This window comes from Ranitomeya imitator, chromosome 5 (genome assembly GCF_032444005.1).
Source record: "Ranitomeya imitator isolate aRanImi1 chromosome 5, aRanImi1.pri, whole genome shotgun sequence".
NCBI classification, from domain to species: domain Eukaryota; kingdom Metazoa; phylum Chordata; class Amphibia; order Anura; family Dendrobatidae; genus Ranitomeya; species Ranitomeya imitator.
Genome location: NC_091286.1, coordinates 138,738,759 through 138,761,101, shown reverse-complemented (window position 1 = coordinate 138,761,101; position 22,343 = coordinate 138,738,759). Strand labels below are relative to the sequence as shown.

General features: G+C 43.3%; 1 protein-coding gene across 1 annotated transcript in view; it reads right to left on the bottom strand.

Annotated features, from left to right (window-relative positions):
- Positions 1–22,343, bottom strand: part of LOC138637695 (solute carrier family 22 member 2-like) — a 207,939-nt gene that overhangs the window by 14,563 nt on the left and 171,033 nt on the right. Inside the window, exons 7-8 of the mRNA XM_069726559.1 lie at positions 20,272–20,486; positions 8,023–8,131 (exon numbers count right to left, since the gene is read on the bottom strand). Coding sequence (XP_069582660.1) covers positions 8,023–8,131; positions 20,272–20,486 — 324 coding nt within the window. The remainder of the gene's footprint in view (positions 1–8,022; positions 8,132–20,271; positions 20,487–22,343) is intronic.

The window sequence follows — 22,343 nt, the reverse complement described above, 5'->3', positions numbered from 1 at the left end:
GGCCTGGGACAGCTCATAGAATCCCACGGTTTGCAGTATCATCTCTACGCCGATGACACGCAGATATACCTATCCGGACCTGACCTCACCTTCTTACTCACCAAAATACCACACTGTTTGTCTGCTATCTCAGCCTTCTTTTCTGCTCGCTTTCTAAAACTGAACATGAACAAAACAGAATTCATCATCTTTCCCCTATCTCACTCTGTCCTTCCACCAGACCTATCCATCAATGTCAACGGCTGCTCACTTTCCCCAGTCCTGCATGCTCAGTGCCTCAGGGTGATCCTCGACTCTGCCCTCTCTTTCAAGCCACATATCCAAGCCCTTGCCTCCACCTGCCTGTCTCAAACTCAAAAATATTCCCGGATCCGTGCATTCCTTGACCACGAAACCACAAAACATTAGTGCACGTTCTTATCATCTCCCGCCTTGACTACTGCAACATCCAACTCTCCGGCCTCCCCTCCAGCACTCTGGCACCACTCCAATCCATCCTTCACTATGCTAATAATATCCTGTGCATTGGTCCTCTTGCATCTTGCTGATGTCAGCCGGAGGATTTACCAGCATCCGGGGTCAGGTGAGTATGTTAAGGTTTTTTTATCTCAATTTTATTTGTGGGTGCATTATACAGTGTGGAAACTACTGTCGGGTCATCATACAGTTTGAAATCTACTGTGGAAACATTAATATAGTGTGGGGGCTACTACGGGGGCCATCATACAATGTAGAGGCCATCAAACAGTGTCGTGGCTACTGTGAGGGCATCTTACTGTATGTGGGCTGACATAAAGTATGTGGATACTGTGGGGACAATTATAGTGTTGGGGCTATCTTACAGTTTGTGAGCATCATACAGTGTAAGGACTGCTGTGGGGGTAGTCATACAATGTTACGGTCATCATACAGTGCGAGCACTACAGCGAGGGCCATCATACGATGTTACTGTGGAGGCAATCATATAGTGTAGGGACTACTGTGGGGGCCATCAAACAGTGTGGGGGTATCATACAGTGTGAAGGGAATTATACTGTATATAGGATGCTGCGGGGCGCATTATAGTGTGTATAGGGAAGTTATGGAGGCATCATATAAGCAACTGTGGGTCCATCATATTGTATATAGGGGAGCTGTGAGCCCATCATACGTTATATCGAGGACCTGTGGTGGAATCATACTGTGCTTGGGGGGAGGGTTAGGGCAACACACTTTGTATAGGTGAACTATGGGGTATCATAGTGTGAATAGAGGAGCTGTGGCGGTATCACACTGTTCATAAGGAAGATGTACAATGAGGACATTGTTACTGTACATGGAGGGAATCATAGAATATTATTAAATACTAAGTGGGCGCTTAACAAGCATTATTTCTATAGGGCCACTCAGGGTAAGGTGGCTGACAAAGGTGCACATAGAGGGCATTATTGCTTTTTAGGAGGTAAAATGTGGACACTTTTTCAGGGCCCTAGAGCAGGGCATAATATTTTCTAGGGACCAATTTTACCATCTTAGGCCGGCGTCACACTAGCGAGTTTTACGGAAGTATGAGAGGTGCAGAAAATACGGATTGCACACGGTACAATGATTCTCTATGGCCAAGCTCCTATCTGCCGTATTTTACTGATCCGTATTATACGGTCTTCTATGGCCGTAGAAAATCGCAGCATGCTGCGTTTGTCAGCATATTGCGCAAAAAAAATCGCCAATGAAAGTCTATGGGGGCGAGAAAAATACGGATTACACACAGACCAACAGTGTGACTTGCGAGAAATACGCAGCGGTGTTCTAGAGAAAAGCCGGCAATTCAGTGCGTTGTACAGTAAAATCACACTGACAGGTTAGAATAGAATATCTAAAATAAATGTCTACACATAGTATAGGGGTATATATATATATATATATATATATATATACCCCTATACTTATATATATATATATTGAGAAAGGCTCACCAGAGCCGAAACGTCGCATTGACATGTGGGTCTGAATAAATCCTACACATTTGTTGAAGAAATGGAGTGCTGCCTTCTTTTTTGAATTTATGGAATGTGGATAACCAATGGACAGGTTGCCTGGAGGCTCTGCACCCGGAGATAAGTAGTGGTGTGCTGTTCCTTTTTTATGTATATATATATATATATATATATATATATATATATATATATATATAAAGTGGGGCAAAAAAGTATTTAGTCAGTCAGCAATAGTGCAAGTTCCACCACTTAAAAAGATGGGAGGCGTCTGTAATTTACATCATAGGTATACCTCAACTATGGGAGACAAACTGAGAAAAAAATCCAGAAAATCACATTGTCTGTTTTTTTTAACATTTTATTTGCATATTATGGTGGAAAATAAGTATTTGGTCAAAAACAAAATTTCATCTCAATACTTTGTAATATATCCTTTGTTGGCAATGACAGAGGTCAAACGTTTTCCGTAAGTCTTCACAAGGTTGCCACACACTGTTGTTGGTATGTTGGCCCATTCCTCCATGCAGATCTCCTCTAGAGCAGTGATGTTTTTGGCTTTTCGCTTGGCAACACGGACTTCCAACTCCCTCCAAAGGTTTTCTATAGGGTTGAGATCTGGAGACTGGCTAGGCCACTCCAGGACCTTGAAATGCTTCTTACGAAGCCACTCCTTCGTTGCCCTGGCGGTGTGCTTTGGATCATTGTCATGTTGAAAGACCCAGCCACGTTTCATCTTCAATGCCCTTGCTGATGGAAGGAGGTTTGCACTCAAAATCTCACGATACATGGCCCCATTCATTGTTTCATGTACCCGGATCAGTCGTCCTGGCCCCTTTGCAGAGAAACAGCCCCAAAGCATGATGTTTCCACCACCATGCTTTACAGTAGGTATGGTGTTTGATGGATGCAACTCAGTATTCTTTTTCCTCCAAACACGACAAGTTGTGTTTCTACCAAACAGTTCCAGTTTGGTTTCATCAGACCATAGGACATTCTCCCAAAACTCATCTGGATCATCCAAATGCTCTCTAGCAAACTTCAGACGGGCCCGGACATGTACTGGCTTAAGCAGTGGGACACGTCTGGCACTGCAGGATCTGAGTCCATGGTGGCGTAGTGTGTTACTTATGGTAGGCCTTGTTACATTGGTCCCAGCTCTCTGCAGTTCATTCACTAGGTCCCCCCGCGTGGTTCTGGGATTTTTGCTCACCGTTCTTGTGATCATTCTGACCCCACGGGGTGGGATTTTGCGTGGAGCCCCAGATCGAGGGAGATTATCAGTGGTCTTGTATGTCTTCCATTTTCTAATTATTGCTCCCACTGTTGATTTCTTCACTCCAAGCTGATTGGCTATTGCAGATTCAGTCTTCCCAGCCTGGTGCAGGGCTACAATTTTGTTTCTGGTGTCCTTTGACAGCTCTTTGGTCTTCACCATAGTGGAGTTTGGAGTCAGACTGTTTGAGGGTGTGCACAGGTGTCTTTTTATACTGATAACAAGTTTAAACAGGTGCCATTACTACAGGTAATGAGTGGAGGAAAGAGGAGACTCTTAAAGAGGAAGTTACAGGTCTGTGAGTGCCAGAAATCTTGATTGTTTGTTTCTGACCAAATACTTATTTTCCACCATAATATGCAAATAAAATGTTAAAAAAACAGACAATGTGATTTTCTGGATTTTTTTTTTCTCAGTTTGTCTCCCATAGTTGAGGTCTACCTATGATGTAAATTACAGACGCCTCTCATCTTTTTAAGTGGTGGAACTTGCACTATTGCTGACTGACTAAATACTTTTTTGCCCCACTGTATATATATATGTGTGTGTATATATATATATATGTCAGTGAGATATATATATATATTAATATTTCATACAGCGCTAGATAGCAGAAAAGCCGGTAATTCAATTTCCGGCTTTTGCTATCTCCTTCTCAAACCCGACATGATATGAGACATGGTTTACATACAGTAAACCATCTCATATCCCTTCATTTATTACATATTCCTCTTTAGTAATGTAAGAAGTGTCTTGGTGTCAAATTTGGTGGCTCTAGCTATTAAATTAAAGGGTTAAATCGCAGAAAAAATTGGCATGGGCTCCCACGCAATTTTCTCTGCCAGAGTGGGAAAGCCAGTGACTGAGGGCAGATATTAATAGCCTGGAGAGGGTCCATGCCCCCCCCCCAGCATGGACCCTCTCCATGCCCCCCCCGGCTAAAAACATCTGCCCCCAGCCACCCCAGAAAAGGCACATCTGGAAGATGCGCCTATTCTGGCACTTAACCTCTCTCTTTCACCTGAAGACCCTTGTCATCTGAAGCAAAGTAAAAAAAAACAAACAACAATATTCCATACCTTCCGTCGTTCAGTCTTGTCCCATGCTGTCAATCCATCTGAAGGGGTTAAACTCGCTGGATTGAGTCGGACGGCAAAAACCTGATGTGTGAAAGCAGCCAGATATATGGATAGATACATCTATGTATCTACAGATATATCTATCTATAAATATATCTATAGATCGATATATCCATAGATATATAATAGAAAGGCCGATGTTTCTTAATGAGCGTTTAATTAAAAAAATAAAAAGGAAAAAAATGGCGTGGGCTCCTGTGCATTTTTCTGCGCCAGAGGGGAAAAGCCGACGGCCGGGGCCAATATTTGTAGCCTGGGAAGGGGTTAATACGCATGGCCCCTCCCAGGCTATGAATATCAGCTTGCAGCTGTCTGCGTAGCCTTTACTGGCTATTAAAATAGGGGGACCCCCAAAAAAAATGACGTGGGGTCCCCCTATGTTTTATAGCCAGAAATGCTACGCAGACAGCTGCGGGCTGATATTCATAGCCTAGAGAGGGGCCATGGATATTGCCCCCCCCCCCCGCCTACAAATACCAGCCCGCAACCACCCCCAAAATGGCGCATCTGTAAGACGCACCAATTCCAGCACTTAGCTCCTCTCTTCCCACTCCCGAGTAGCGGTGAGATATGGGGTAATAAGGGGTTAATGTCACATTGCTATTCTAAGGTGACATTAAGCTGGGTTAATAATTGAGAGGCGTCAATAGGACGCCTATCCATTATTAATCCTAGAGTAGTGAAAGAGTTAAAAAAAATTAAGACACAGCCAGAAAAAAGGATTTTAATATTCTTAATTTAACCATACTTACCATACTCGATCGCCTGCAAAAACGAAAATAATAAACCGTATACTCCCTGTCCGACGCAGTCCAAATTAACGAGTGTCCCACGATGATCTCCCCTATAGAACAGTGACATCGGGTGCTCTATAGGACCTCCAGTGGCACACTGACAGGAGACAATGGCTCCTGCAGTGCATCACTGATGTTACCTCAGTTCAGGGTCTCACTTTATGCCATTGCTGCATGGGAACTCTCTCACACATCAGTGCCAAAAGTGAGACTAGGGACAATTTTTTTACAGTGACGGAGGACTACAGTGTGGAAGGATACCTTCCTCCTGTCATTGTATTCCTGGAGAGCCTCGAGAGCATTTGCATCAGCTGATGCTGCTGCTCTCCACGGGAGATTGTCGTGGGACACTCGTTTTTATTGGATTTCTGTGGATCCGGGAGTATATTGGTTGTTTATTATTTTAATATTTTTTACAGGTGACACTGGTTTCGGGGATCAAAGTGACAAGTGATGGTGAGTATGTACTCTATGTTATATGTACTGTATGTCTATATGTATGTATTGTATGTAATGTATGAATGTACTGTATGTAGTATGAATGTAGTATGTATGTATGTAGTATGTATGTATGTATGTTGTATGTATGTAGTATGTTGTATGTATGTATGCTGTATGTATGTAGTATGTTGTATGCAGTATGTTGTATGTAGTATGTATGTAGTATGTGGTATGCATGTAGTATGTATGTAGTATGTTGTATGTATGTAGTATGTTGTATGTAGTATGTATGTTGTATGTAGTATGTATGTACAGTATGTATGTAGTATGTATGTAGTATGTATATATGTACTATGTTGTATGTAATATGTATATTTGTGGGGGTATTTTTTACATTCAACACATTAGCCGGATGATGGGACTACTACTGTGCCATCATTGGCTAATGTGTCAATCACTGTCATTGTGGCAGGCATAGCCCCATGGGACATTTAGTCCCATCGGACAATGCCTGCACACACACACAAAGACCCCCGAGAGGCCCACACAGACCCCCCCGGCAGCCCACACAGACCCCCTGGCAGCCCGCACAGACCCCGGGCAGCCTGCACAGACCCCCCAGCGGCCCACACAGACCTCCAGCAGGCCCGCACAGACCCCCAACAGGCCCACACAGACCCCCAGCAGCCCGCACAGACCCCCGGCAAGCCCGCATAGACCCCCGACAGGTCCGCACAGACCCCCGGCAGGCCCGCACAGACCCCCCGCAGGCCCGCACAGACCCCCGGCAGGCCCACACAGACCCCCGGCAGGCCTGCACAGACCCCCGAGAGGCCCGCACAGACCCCGACGGTCCCGCACAGACCCCGCCCACACAGACATGCAGTCTCCGCCCACGCACCGCCCACGCACCACCCACACTCTTCCCCCCTCCCGATCTGCAGCATTTCACCACAGCTAAACCTGCACATCTTTTTTATATCTGCGGTTTTGCTGCGGAATTGTCCGACTCAATGCAAGTTAATGGGTGCAGAAACACTGCAGATCCGTACAAAGGATTGACATGTTGCGGAATGTAAACCACAGCGTTTCCGCGCGTTTTTTCCGCAGCATGTGCACTGCGGATTGAGTTTCCCATAAGTTTACATTGAACTGTAAACTCATGGGAAACTGCTGCGGACCTGCAGCTGTGGAAACGCTACAGATCCGTGCAAAATCCGCAGCGTGTGTACATAGCCTTAAGGTACCTTCACACATAACGATATTGTTAACGATATCGTTGCTATTTGTGACGTAGCAACGATATCGTTAATGAAATCGCTATGTGTGACAGCGACCAACGATCAGGCCCCTGCTGGGAGATCGTTGGTCGCTGAGGAAAGTCCAGAACTTTATTTCGTCGCTGGACTCCTGCTGACATCGCTGGATCGGCGTGTGTGACACCGATCCAGCGATGTCTTCACTGGTAACCAGGGTAAACATCGGGTAACTAAGCGCAGGGCCGCGCTTAGTAACCCGATGTTTACCCTAGTTACCATGCTAAAAGTAAAAAAAAAAAAACACTACATACTTACCTACAGCCGTCTGTCCTCCAGCGCTGTGCTCTGCTCTCCTCCTGTACTGGCTGTGAGCCGGAAAGCAGAGCGGTGACGTCACCGCTCTGCTTTCCGGCTCACAGCCAGTACAGGAGGAGAGCAGAGAAGCAGAGCGCAGCGCTGGAGGACAGACAGCGGTAGGTAAGTATCTAGTGTTTGTTTTTTTTTACTTTTAGCATGGTAACCATGGTAAACATCGGGTTACTAAGCGCGGCCCTGCGCTTAGTTACCTGATGTTTACCCTGGTTACCGGCATCGTTGGTCGCTGGAGAGCGGTCTGTGTGACAGCTCTCCAGCGACCAAACAGCGACGCTGCAGCGATCCGGATCGTTGTCGGTATCGCTGCAGCGTCGCTTAATGTGAAGGGGCCTTTAGTGTGTTTCTGTAGCAGAAATGTAGTAAAATCACACGTAATCGGCACATGACTTAATCAATAAAAATATACCAAAGCTAAGTAAGGCCTCAGACACACTTATGTTAAAAAACTGAACCAGTGTCCTCAGTGTTTTGGATCAGTGTGTCGTCAGTGTTTGGTCGGCGTCTCTGTTTTTACCATCAGTGTGTCTTCAGTGATTTTCACAGATGATAAATAAATAAAATTACAAAGCTTCTCATATCCTTTGCAATGTTAAATACAAAGAGCAAACAGATGGCACAGGGATGTCATTGTACGTGTTTATCATGGACCCATGGACTTGAATTGACGCTTTTCACCCGTGATATGGGAGAAAAATAGACATAAGTTTCTACCGTTTCATAAATGCTGTATAATACATTTTGCATATACTGTACATGTCTCATCACCTGATAAAAGTTGGATACAACTCAGCATTGACCAAACAAATCATCTCATACGATATTGTAATACCCATTCTGCTCACACATCCCAGTGCTATTTGTAGGCCAGAGAATCCTGCAAAGAAAAAACAGATGGTTTACATCACTAAATATTCAACAAAATTTTGCAAATAACTTCTGATCACTGAATCCTCTCTTGAGACAGTTTTGAGTGTAAACATTGAGTAAAAGAAAATTTGGAATATATTTACAGTGGGGCAAAAAAGTATTTAGTCAGTCAGCAATAGTGCAAGTTCCACCACTTAAAAAGATGAGAGGTGTCTGTAATTTACATCATAGGTAGACCTCAACTATGGGAGACAAACTGAGAAAAAAAAATCCAGAAAATCACATTGTCTGTTTTTTTAACATTTTATTTGCATATTATGGTGGAAAATAAGTATTTGGTCAGAAACAAACAATCAAGATTTCTGGCACTCACAGACCTGTAACTTCTTCTTTAAGAGTCTCCTCTTTCCTCCACTCATTACCTGTAGTAATGGCACCTGTTTAAACTTGTTATCAGTATAAAAAGACACCTGTGCACACCCTCAAACAGTCTGACTCCAAACTCCACTATGGTGAAGACCAAAGAGCTGTCAAAGGACACCAGAAACAAAATTGTAGCCCTGCACCAGGCTGGGAAGACTGAATCTGCAATAGCCAATCAGCTTGGAGTGAAGAAATCAACAGTGGGAGCAATAATTAGAAAATGGAAGACATACAAGACCACTGATAATCTCCCTCGATCTGGGGCTCCACGCAAAATCCCACCCCGTGGGGTCAGAATGATCACAAGAACGGTGAGCAAAAATCCCAGAACCACGCGGGGGGACCTAGTGAATGAACTGCAGAGAGCTGGGACCAATGTAACAAGGCCTACCATAAGTAACACACTACGCCACCATGGACTCAGATCCTGCAGTGCCAGACGTGTCCCACTGCTTAAGCCAGTACATGTCCGGGCCCGTCTGAAGTTTGCTAGAGAGCATTTGGATGATCCAGATGAGTTTTGGGAGAATGTCCTATGGTCTGATGAAACCAAACTGGAACTGTTTGGTAGAAACACAACTTGTCGTGTTTGGAGGAAAAAGAATACTGAGTTGCATCCATCAAACACCATACCTACTGTAAAGCATGGTGGTGGAAACATCATGCTTTGGGGCTGTTTCTCTGCAAAGGGGCCAGGACGACTGATCCGGGTACATGAAACAATGAATGGGGCCATGTATCGTGAGATTTTGAGTGCAAACCTCCTTCCATCAGCAAGGGCATTGAAGATGAAACGTGGCTGGGTCTTTCAACATGACAATGATCCAAAGCACACCGCCAGGGCAACGAAGGAGTGGCTTCGTAAGAAGCATTTCAAGGTCCTGGAGTGGCCTACCCAGTCTCCAGATCTCAACCCTATAGAAAACCTTTGGAGGGAGTTGGAAGTCCGTGTTGCCAAGCGAAAAGCCAAAAACATCACTGCTCTAGAGGAGATCTGCATGGAGGAATGGGCCAACATACCAACAACAGTGTGTGGCAACCTTGTGAAGACTTACGGAAAACGTTTGACCTCTGTCATTGCCAACAAAGGATATATTACAAAGTATTGAGATGAAATTTTGTTTTTGACCAAATACTTATTTTCCACCATAATATGCAAATAAAATGTTAAAAAAAACAGACAATGTGATTTTCTGGATTTTTTTCTCAGTTTGTCTCCCATAGTTGAGGTATACCTATGATGTAAATTACAGACGCCTCTCATCTTTTTAAGTGGTGGAACTTGCACTATTGCTGACTGACTAAATACTTATTTGCCCCACTGTATGTTTATTTTTAATAGAACATTTTGATAGCCCTCAGCATTAGAATTCTGCATCATTTACTAGTGAGTCAATAAATGAGTTCAATGTAATCCAGAGAACAGAGTACAGTCATGTATATACGGTGTGCATATATCCTATTGTTAAAGAATTTAACAACTAAGAAACCTTTTACTGAATAAATCACTTGGATATTGTATTGTCCATTATAATTCAAAACCATTTCACGGACAAAATGAAATCTAGGAATACTTAAAAATGACTTCTACTCTAGTTATTAAAATATTATCAGCATCACATAACTACATCACTTTTTTGAGATACTGTACAAAATATTATATTGAGGGAAATCAATTATTGCAGTATGAGGGTATGTGCACATGTTGCAGAATGGTGTGCGGATTTTTCTGCACTGATTTTGGTAAATCCGCAGGAAAACCGCACTGCGGATTTACTGCGGAATTACTGCGGATTTAACGCTGTTTTTCCGCGGGTTTTGCGTGGATTCCACCTGCAGTTTTACACCTGCGGATTCCTATTATGGAGCAGGTGTAAACCGCTGCGGAATCCGCGCAAAGAATTGACATGCTGCAGAATATAAACTGCAGCTGTTCCGCGCGTCTTTTTCTGCAGCATATGCACTGCGGATTTTATTTTCCATAGCTTTACATTTACATTGGACACCTCTCGTGTCTCCCCTTTTCCCCATAGTTTGTAAGCTTGCGAGCAGGGCCCTCATTCCTCCTGGTATCTGTTTTGAACTGTATTTCTGTTATGCTGTAATGTCTATTGTCTGTACAAGTCCCCTCTATAATTTGTAAAGCGCTGCGGAATATGTTGGCGCTATATAAATAAAAATTATTATTTATTATTATTACTGTAAACTCATGGAAAACTGCTGCAGATCCGCAGCGTCAAATCCACTGCGGACTGAAGCAAAATCCGCAGCGTGTGCACATACCCTAAATTCAGGTTTAGAATGACCAACTCTTCCCTTCTATTTCCCATACTACATCTGTTCTCACACACAGGTACTTTGAATTAGATTATACTTGATGCAGTGCAGGAGGAGAGAATAGATTACAGCACCTGGGTAAAATAGAAACCTAGGTGCAAATAGAAAAACTGAGATATAGTCGTCAATGTACTTTTGATTCAAATTGTAATAATTAAGACTGATAGGGTAAAAGACAGCAGTAGTATAAATTAGTGACAGAGGTCTATTGACACAGCATCTTCCTGCAAAAAGTTTCATAGTCTCAGGTGTCTTACAGTAAAAAAAAACCCTTGGCATTCAAACAAAATCCTATTCTTCTTTCTTCTAATCATAGTGGATTAAATACTTTACACCATGTTCCAAATTATTATGCAAATTACATTTTTCTGGATGTAACCTCAAGAGAAATGTGCTGTCTTCCAGGTGCAAAAATTAAAGATGTGTCTGACAGGATATCAGGACTCTTCAGACCTACAGATGACTACCCATTCCTGCTAATACATGTGTGGACAAATGCCACCGCAAGAAATGACCTGGAAACCATCTGCAGTGACTTTGAAAACTTAGGTAAAAAAGTGAAAGAACTGGGAGCGCAGGTGGTCTTCTCTTCCATCCTTCCAGTGGATGGCGATGGAACAAGGGGGTGGAATAAGATTCTGCAGGTGAACAACTGGCTACGCCGATGGTGCCATCAGCAAGGATTTGGATTTCTGGATCACTGAATGAATTACCTATACGATGGACTACTTGCTAGAGATGGGGTGCACCTTACGAAGACTGGAAAACATGTATTTGGAAGCCACCTTGCTACATTCATCAGGAGAGCTTTAAACTAGAACAAAGTGGGAAGGGAAGCAAAAGGCCAGAAAAAGCCATACACCTGACAAATACTGTTGATAACTCTGCTATTAGAAGTGGAAGGGAAGAACAAAAACAAAAATATCTAAATAATAAAAATATTGGAGAAAGAGAAACCAATCACAAACTAAAATGTTTCTATACGAATGCGCAAAGCATGGGCAACAAACAAGGAGAAATGGAAATACTAACACAGGAAAAGAAATATGATGTCATTGGAATCTCTGAAACTTGGTGCGACGATACACATGATTGGAATGCAAGGCTAGAAGAATACAACTTATTTGCAAGAAACAGACTAGTTAAACGAGGAGGAGGTGTCTCATTGTATGTTAGAAAAGCATATATCTGCACAGAGATTGAAGCTTCAGAGACTGGGAGATCTGTGGAAACTGTTTGGGTAAGAATACAAGAAAAGAACAATGGAAAGGACACCATTGTAGGCATTTACTACAGGCAGGGCCGGCTCCAGGTTTTTGTGGGCCCCGGGCAAAAGAGTCTCAGTGGGCCCATATACCACGACTCATGATGCACAGATACGGAGGAGAAATATAGATATACTACACAGGACCTAGCCTTCCCCCTCATCCTTTACATAGACAGATCTGCACACACACACACACACACACACACACACACACAATACGCACACATGTACACATACAGTACGTAAACATACACATACATACAGTTCACAGACATGCGCACACACAAAGTACGCATACACACATACAGTACTCAGACATACACACTTAGAGTACGTAGACATGCATACACACACAGTACGCGTCTGCACACACACAGTACGCAGACATGCACACACACAGTACGCAGACATACATACAGTACGCAGACATGCACACACAGTACGCAGACATGCACACACACAGTACACCGACATGCACACACACAGTACGCAGACATGCACACACACAGTACGCTGACATGCACACACACAGTACGTAGACATGCGCACACACACAGTACACAGACATGCACACACACAGTACGCAGACATGCACACACACAGTACACAGACATGCACACACACAGTACGCAGACATACACACACAATACGGAGACATGCACACACACAGTATGCAGACATACACACACACACAATACGGAGACATGCAGAGCACACATACAGTAAAATACTCAGATATACACATACAATACGAAGACATGCACACACACAATACGCAGATATGTACATACATATATTTGAAGACAAATACACAAAAATACATATATACAGTCATACACACTGATATACACACAGATATGCACATCATACATGCATACACAGACATAAGCCTCACTCACCTTCCCCTGGCTTGTCGCTCATCAGGCTGCCCTGGCATGTAGTTACGGAGGGCGCGCTGTTTGATGGCAGTCAGACATGGCCGCACACTGTGCACTCTGCAGCTGTGTCTGTTACTAAATGATGCGGTCGGGCCGGCACTGTGCCTTTAACTTTGCTTGTGTCTGCCAGGCCGCATCATTACTACAGCTGCAGAGTGCTTTGAGCGCAACCATGTTTGTTTAAGTGATCGCTGAGCTCAAGTAGTGCCGAAGCTGCTGGGGAGCAGCCAGGGCTCTCTGGAGTCCCGGCCACTAGTGGGCCCCCCATTTGTCCAGGGCCCTGGCAGTTGCCCGGGTATGCTGGGTGCTGATGCCGGCCCTGACTACAGGCCTCCTGTGCTAGCTGAAGATATGGATGAACTCTTTAAACATCAAATGGCCAAGTTCTCCAAAAAAATGACATAGTTGTCATGGGAGATTTTAACTATCCAGACATTTGTTGGGAATCTCTCTCAGGCAAAAATAACAGGTCAAACAAATTCTTATCCTCTCTTGCTGACAATTTTATCTTCCAAAAGGTAGGAGAGAAAGCAAGGGGATATGCTACCTTGGATCTAATCCTTGTAAACAGGGAAGAAATGGTTGAGGAAGTAAGAGTACATTTCAAAAAACTGACCGTCACATCCAAACATAGACTAAGTGTGAACAGGTGCCAAACCTAGAGTCGCCAACTCGTATATAGTCAAGTAAATAAGGCAGCACACTGCGGCGCTAAAACATGCAAACACGAAACACGAAAATTGAACTGCATTACTGCACTAGAAATATGAAAAATGAGAGCGTTTAGCGCATAAAAATGGCCAATTTTATGTGTACCTGGTAGCCACTTTACGGCATCTCTCTTATACCAGGTCCTACACTTGACTTTCCTCGCTGAGAATAAACGTCTCCATCTGAATGGGTACCTGTGAAACCTCTTCTTAGACTAAAATTCTCTCTCTCTGTGGAGGGGTATTGGACAATAGAGAGAGAGAATTTTAGTGCAGTGCAGTTTAATTTTCGTGTTTCATGTTTGCATGTTTTAGCGCCGCAGTGTGCTCCCTTATTACTTGACTATATACGAGTTGGCGACTCTGGGTTCGGCACCTGTTCACACTTAGTCTATGTTTGGATGTGACGGTCAATTTTTTGAAATGTATTCTTTAGCCTTCTGATCGAGCACTCCGCCTCCTAGCGACAGATGTTTTAATTACAGCAGGTCCAATACCCCTCCACAGAGAGAGAGAATTTTAGTCTAAGAAGAGGTTTCACAGGTACCCATTCAGATGGAGACGTTTATTCTCAGCAAGGAAAGGCAAGTGTAGGACCTGGTATAAGAGAGATGCCATAAAGTGGCTACCAGGTACACATAAAATTGGCCATTTTTATGCGCTAAACGCTCTAATTTTTCATATTTCTAGTGCAGTAATGCAGTTCAATTTTCATGTTTGCATGTTTTAGCGCCACAGTGTGCTGCCTTATTTACTTGACTATATATGAGTTGGCGACTCTGGGTTCAGCACCTGTTCACACTTAGTCTATGTTTGGATGTGACGGTCAGTTTTTTTAAATGTATTCTTTAGCCTTCTGATCGAGCACTCCGCCTCCTAGCCACAGGTGTTTTAATTACAGCAGTTCCAATACCCCTCCACAGAGAGAGAGAATTTTAGTCTAGGAAGAGGTTTCACAGGTACCCATTCAGATGGAGACGTTTATTCTCAGCGAGGAAAGGCAAGTGTAGGACCTGGTATAAGAGAAATGCCGTAAAGTGGCTACCAGGTACACATAAAATTGGCCATTTTTATGCGCTAAACGCTCTCATTTTTCATATTTCTAGTGCAGTAATGCAGTTCAATTTTCGTGTTTCATGTTTGCATGTTTTAGCGCCGCAGTGTGCTGCCTTATTTACTTGAGGAAGTAAGAGTGGCTGGGACCCTAGTAGCTATCATGCTATTTTAGAATTTTAGATAACTAGAGGAGGAAGACCTGTGAAGACTCAGATGTCAAGGTTAGATTTCAGAAAGGCAGATTTTAAGGGACTCAGAAAGAGAATCGGAGGGATCCAATAGCTAAATATCCTTAAAGACAAAAATGTCCAGGAAGAATGGGAAATCTTGAAAAATGAGATTCTCAAAGCACAATCGTTAATAATTCCAAAAAGAGGGAAGAATAGGAAGCATTTAAGGAAACCAGGATGGATTAACACAGAACTTAAAGATATGCTAAAAAGGAAGAAAGAAATGTTTATCAAATGGAAAGAGGGAGGCATATCTAAAGAAGAATATAATGATGTCTGCAGAACCTGCAGGGCACAAATCAGATTATCTCAAGCTGACAAAGAATTAAGGCTTGCAAGAGATATCAAAAGCTATAAAAAGGATTTTGGGGATATGTCAAAAGTAAAAGAAAAGTCAAACATGCTATAGGATTTTTACAGGATGAAAATGATGAAATGGTAAGAAAGGATGTTGAGAAGGCTGAACTTTTAAATTCTTATTTTGCGTCTGTTTTCTCTTAGAAAATCTAACAACAACTGATTTTCACTGTCCTATTAAGGGAATAGAAGAATCCAGGATATATATAAACAGAAAAATAGTGATGACACACTTAGCTAACATAAATGTATTCAAGTCTCTGGGTCCAGATGAATTACACCCCAGAGTACTGAAGGAGATAGCAGAAGAAATTTTTGAACCACTCTCCATAATCTTTAAAAATCTTGGAGAACAGGAGAGGTCCCAGAAGACTGTAGAAGAGCAAATGTTGTTCCTATCTCCAAAAAGGTGAAGAATGTGGACCCAGGGAACTATAGGCTGGTAAGTCTAACGTCTATACCAGGAAAGATCTTTGAACAAATTATTAAACAACATGTATGTAAGTACCTGCATAAGAATGAAGTGATTAAACAGAGTCAGCATGGGTTTGTAACTAATAAGTCATGTCAGACTAACTTAATTTCCTTCTATGACAGAATCACTGACTGGGTAGATCAGGGAAATGCTGTAGATATAGTATATCTTGAATTCAGCAAAGCATTTGACAAAGTATCTCACACAATCCTTATTGAAACAATGACTAAGTATAGAATGGACTAGGCAACTGTTAGGTGTATTCATAACTGGCTTAGCGATCGGGCCCAAAGAGTGGTCATAAATGACTGCACATCCAGTTGGAAGAATGTCTCAAGTGGGGTACCACAGGACACTGTCCTGGGCCCTGTATTGTTCAACATCTTTATCAATGATTTAGATGAAGGAATTGAGGGTAAACTGATTAAATTTGCTGATGACACAAAGCTAGGAGGGATAGCTAATATTAGAGAAGAGAAAAAGAGGATTCAAAAAGATATAAATAAACTGGAGCAGTGGGCAACAACTAACAGAATGATTTTTAACAGGGAAAATTGCAAAGTACTACATCTGGGCAATAAAAATGAAAAAAGCATATACAGAATGGGAGGAATAGGGCTAAGCAATAGCACATGTGATAAAGACTTGGGTATTCTAATAGATCACAGACTGAACATGAGTCAAAAGTGTGATGCAGCAGCAAAAAGGGCAAATACAATTCTGGGATGTATTAACAGAAGCATACAGTCTAGATCACGTGAAGTCATTATTGCCCTCTACTCCTCTTTGGTCAGACCTCATATGGAATACTGTGTCCAGTTTTGGGCACCACATTTTAAAATAGACATAATGGTGACATAGCGACCAGAATGGTGACTGGTCTGAAAACTATGTCCTATGAGGAACGTTTACAGGATTTAGGAATGTTTAGCTTAGCTTGCAAAAAAGAAGACTGAGAGGAGACTTAATAGCTGTCTACAAATATCTCAATGGCTGTCACATTGTAGAAGGATCATCTTTATTCTCATTTGCACAAGGAAAGACTAGAAGCACTGGGATGAAACTGAATTGGAAGAGACACAAATTAGATATTAGAAAAAACTTTTTGACAGGGTGATCAATGAGTGGAACAGGCTGCCACGAGAGGTGGTGAGTTCTCCATCAATGGAAGTCTTCATCTATGATTCTACTATTTGCTCTGGTAGTTTCTCTTTTGCCACAGGGACACCCACTATTTACAGCACTGGTCATATTAGACCTGAGGTCTTTACTCTGCACACTCTGGGCTCTTTCTTACTAACTACCAGGTAGTCCTTTCTGATCCTGCTGCATAGTTCCTCTCTCTGGGCTAAACTCTGGATTTCCAACAAATCGAAAAATGCAGCTCAAATGGTCCCATAAAAAATTATTCTATTTTATTGAAAAATTCTTTAAAAATTATTCCATCCAGCATAAATATCACAACTTCCAATGTAGGGAGCGTTATATGGGCAGACACGTTTCGAACCTTGCGGTTCTTAAAGGGAACCTATCAGCAAGATTGTGCTCAGTAACCTACACACATTGTGAGGTCGGCATCGCTATATTGAATAAAATGATACCTTTGGTTGATGAAATCCGTCTTGTGGCTGTTTCTTAATCTATATTTTTAGTTTTGTGTTAATGATATGCTCATGTCCTAAGGCGGGGTTCACGTATGTGGTGCTCTGATGAGGTATTCTTAATGTAGACTGCTGATAGGTGACTGATCCCTCACTGACTTACCCCCTAGTTTTCATAATAAATATGTGGCACCCCTAGGGTCCAGTCACCACAGAGGTACTGCACCTCACCCAAAAGTGTGGTATCCTACTCTCAGGTAAGGAGGAGGCACTACACTACCCAGGACTCTCACACTCACATCTAACACACACTTGTTCAGTTGGGGCATCTCGGTGTACCCAAAATGAGAAAGGCCTCATCCCAGGCTGGATAGGAACGGGTTTTGGGGAGGGGTGTGGTAGGTAGAGTAGGGGAGGAGCTTAGAAGGCAGGAAGAACAGTGCAGAGTGTAGTTAGTGAGAGAAGTGGAGCTGAGCAGATGTGCGGGTCTGCAGAGATAGTAAAGAAGCTCCAGAGAGGAAGAAGAGGTCATAGGGGCACAAGTAGTGTAGAATCCAGATGTGAAGAGACCAGGTCGTAGTGAGGGACCGGCCCTCTAACTAGTGGAGAAACTAAGGACTCAGCTAGCTAACCGGAGGCTGTAGCATCTGCATGTGCTGCAGCCACATTGAACACATTCTCTGAAAAGGCAGCCACATAGGATCCAGGGGACCAACAGAGCGAGTTGCCCGACAAGATCTGAGGCTGCTGGATTGGGACACTGTGTGTGAAGGCGCGGGGCAGGAGAGTGGAAGCCAGCGTAGTGAGACGGCCAAAGAAAGACATACTAAAGGAGTCATGGAAAGGTGCATCCCAATCTACCTGGGAGTTTGCTGGACCACTGAGCTGGAGAACGCAGCATCTGGCTAGCATTTGTGGACTGGAGAACTGTGAGTAAAAGTGGAAACTGCACCTTACTGTGTCCTTTGCATTATTTCTACAACACCTGCCCAGCCTACCATGACCAACATCATCACATCATCTATTCATACAGTTGCCTGGGGTTTAGCTCTGCCTGTGAAGAGCCGTACCAACTCTGCTGCATCACCATCAGCCCCAGCGGACTCTGAAGCAGCATAAGCTAACACCTTTATTGCCAAGTACCAAAGGTGGCGTCATGAACATTTACAATTACCCTTTTATTATATTGATTTTATTGGACGCCCAGGGCCATGGACCTGGTCGATGCTGCCTTGACACATCCCCTTTAAAGGGACTCTGTCACCTGAATTTGGAGGGAACAATTTTCAGCCATGGAGGCGGGGTTTTCGGGTGTTTGATTTACCCTTTCCTTACCCGCTGGCTGCATGCTGGCTGCAATATTGGATTGAAGTTCATTCTCTGTCCTCCATAGTACACGCCTGTGCAAGACAAGATTACCTTGTGCAGGCATGTACTACGGAGGACAGAGAATGAACTTCAATCCAATATTGCAGCCAGCATGCAGCCATCGGGTAAGGAAAGGGTGAATCAAACACCCGAAGACCCCGTCTCCATGGCTGAAAATTGTTCCCTCCAAATTCAGTTGACAGAGTCCCTTTAAGAACCGTCGGACCCGGTGCCGAGTACCCCACGGCCTTGGTGGGTGCTCCAAATACCAACATATACTGAATGAAAAAAATAAAAATGCTTTTGCAGGCAGGTGCCGGCCGTGGCACCTGCGCTGCAGCATAATTGCATGGTTACTGTCCCTTTTTTCAGATTTACTTGAGCAAGGGAAAACAAGAAGCCATTTTGAAAATGGCGCCCACCGCACCTGCGTAGAAGCAGCTATCAGTTTGTATAGATCAAAGGTATCATTTTATTCAGTATAATGGTGCCGACCTGACACTGTGTGTAGGTTACCAAGCACAATCCTGCTGACAGATTCCCTTTAATCCTTTCAAGGATTGAGCAGGATTTTCCTATTTGATTGATTGCTTTTCCTGCTGCACTACAGATCTCCGTGCTCTGAGTCCTCCACATCTAAATGGGTGAGCTGACTTTTTTCTACTTCTTAAACTCTGGATTTAACTGTATCTTACCCTACTAACTGTCTTGTGCTGGGCAGACTATAACAATGTTATTGCAATCTTGTGGCCATTAATATTTAACTTCACATAACATTACGTATCACACAGTGCACACTACACATTACATTTTACAACATTATATGCAGGCTTCTCAAGGAGCATGGGCAACGTGCCCATCCCCCTACATGACTGCCATCAGGCATAGCCCATTGTCAAGGCCCTCCCTATTAGATATGAGCAAATATCTTCGGCTCCCTCCTTATTCAGCAAGCTAGGGTGCTTACCGAATAAGCTGCAGAGGGAACACGGCTTCCTGGATCGCTCCTGGTGATGAGCTGTCTGGCGCCGCAGCTGCATGTGTCACGGCTGTGCGACAGTCACCACATGCATGGAGAGCCCAACACACAGACCATCCATGCATGTGTTGTGACTGTCGCACAGCCGTGACACGTGCAGCTGCAGTGCCGGACAGCTCATCCAGAAGCCGAAGGAGGGAGCCGAAGAAATTCACTCATCTCTACTCCCTATTCCCCATGTTGTCCAGTAAACCAGCCAACTGGTTGGAAGTGTGACAGATGTGTAAGAGTTCCTTTAATTTTTTAAACCATTTACTAGACCACTTTAATGATATGTAAATCTTATTTTTAATTGTTGCAAGGATTGATTTGTATGATACAAAGGTCAAAATTTGATTTACCATACCTTCAGGAATAAAAGCATTAACAAAACAAGTCAGTCCTGTTATTATACAAGCCACTGCCCATGGATACCTCCGTCCAATACGATCCACAGTAACAATAATTATTAGGGCTGCTGGAAATTCAACCAGGGCAGAGATGAAAAAGTCAAAGTATATGTTATTGCTAGTGTTTCCCATATGCATTATCAGTCCCTGGTAAATAACAGCACATGAAAACCTGAAGATAAAGAAAATCGGAGTTTAACAATGCGCAATAAATAAAATACTTGTCCAGGGCCTTAACATTAATTGCCCATCCTTATATTAGGCCATAAAATTTTGATTGTTGAGTGTCCAAACTTCTTGTCCATTGCCAAGCAGCCCAGTGTATGGGTCACAGTGCCTATTCATTAGCATAGGTGCAGTATTCAGTCAAAGACTGTGTTTGGTACTGCAGCTTAGGCTACATTCACATTAGCGTTGTGCGGGGCAGCGTCGGGCGCAGCCACGGCGACGCATGCGTCATGCGCCCCTATATTTAACATGGGGGGCGCATGGACATGCGTTGTCTTACGTTTTGTGATGCATGCGTCATTTTGGCGCAACTGTCAGGGCGCAGAGGACGCTGCATGATGAAGTTTTTTCTGCGCCAAAAATCATGCAAAAATGAACGCATGCATCACAAAAAGCTGCGTTGTGCATGCATTTTTGCATGCGTTGTGCGTTGCGTCGCCGACGCTGCCCTGCACAATGCTAATGTGAACGTAGCCTTATTGAGGCCAGGCCCCTAAGAATTAAACAATTATCTACCCTAAGGATAGAGCATTAATGAGTGTTATGGCATAATTGCACAAAACAACATGGGTGTGGAGACAGCCTTGTTTCTTTAAAAAATAGAAAAGTGGATGCAGCCAATCACAGCAGAATAAATGTATTATAATAAACACTAAAAAACAAACTGACCTGTATTGTAGCTCAAATCTGCGTCAGTTCACAATTGGCGTATATTTCATTCTCTGTTGCACAAACAGCCTAAAGATATGTGATGCATTCCTATATTGTATGCATTTTTCTCCCTATTTTAAGTTATCTGTTTTTCATCGGTATGTAGTCCATTTTTGCTAAAGTATTACCTGTTTTTGTAAATTTGCTTTCAAATTCTCAGACAACCCTTTCTTATTCCATTACTGCGGTGTCGGCACTGCCTCTCCCATGGATCGCGTGACGTAACAATGTCTCACGATCCCCTGGAGAAACAGTGCCGACACTGCTGGAATGGCACCATACGTGTTATTATTTTACAAGGGATAAAAGTAGGGATTTAGAAAGGGTTGGCCAAATAGTGGACAACCCTTCAACTAATATTTTAAAAAACTATTACAGGTGCTGCAGTATTGGTGATCGGTGTGAGTCCAGTGCCCGAGATCCCCATCGTTCAGTTTAAACACAGCTCCTACATGAGCTAAGCACACAGCTTAATGTATCAGCTCAGAAGTAAGTCTATGTGTCCATATACTTATTTGTTATGAATGAGTACACAGACCCATAGACTGACTATTGAGACTACAGTCTTAAAATTGAGCCCATACACTCCTCTGTGGATGCATATCAGGTAGCAGGGCCGGACTGGCCATCTGGCAATTCTGGCAAATGCCAGAAGGGCCTCTCTGGTCATGGGCTGTCTTGTCTGCTACATTGTTAGCAGAATCTGTCTTGATAAGACACCCTTACTGTTAAGAGTTGTGACGAATCATTAGAAATATTAGTCTTGTAGTAAATCTTCCTTTCCTCCATCCAGGGTAATATTAGTAATATATCCCATCTGGTTCATGGGGACGGGTAGTGTTATGAACTGGTGATTCAGAAACACAATGGACCTGGTGGTTAAGAGCACACAAAGTGACCTGATAGTTACTAATAACATAGGACGAGCTCTGAGACGTGGGCACTCTGCTGACCGCAATCCCTAATCCTATCACACCACACTAGAGGTAGCTGTGGAGCGCTCCTGACCAGACCTAGGCGCCTCGGGCACAGCCTGAGAAACTAGCTAGCCCTGAAGATAGAAAAATAAGCCTACCTTGCCTCAGAGAAA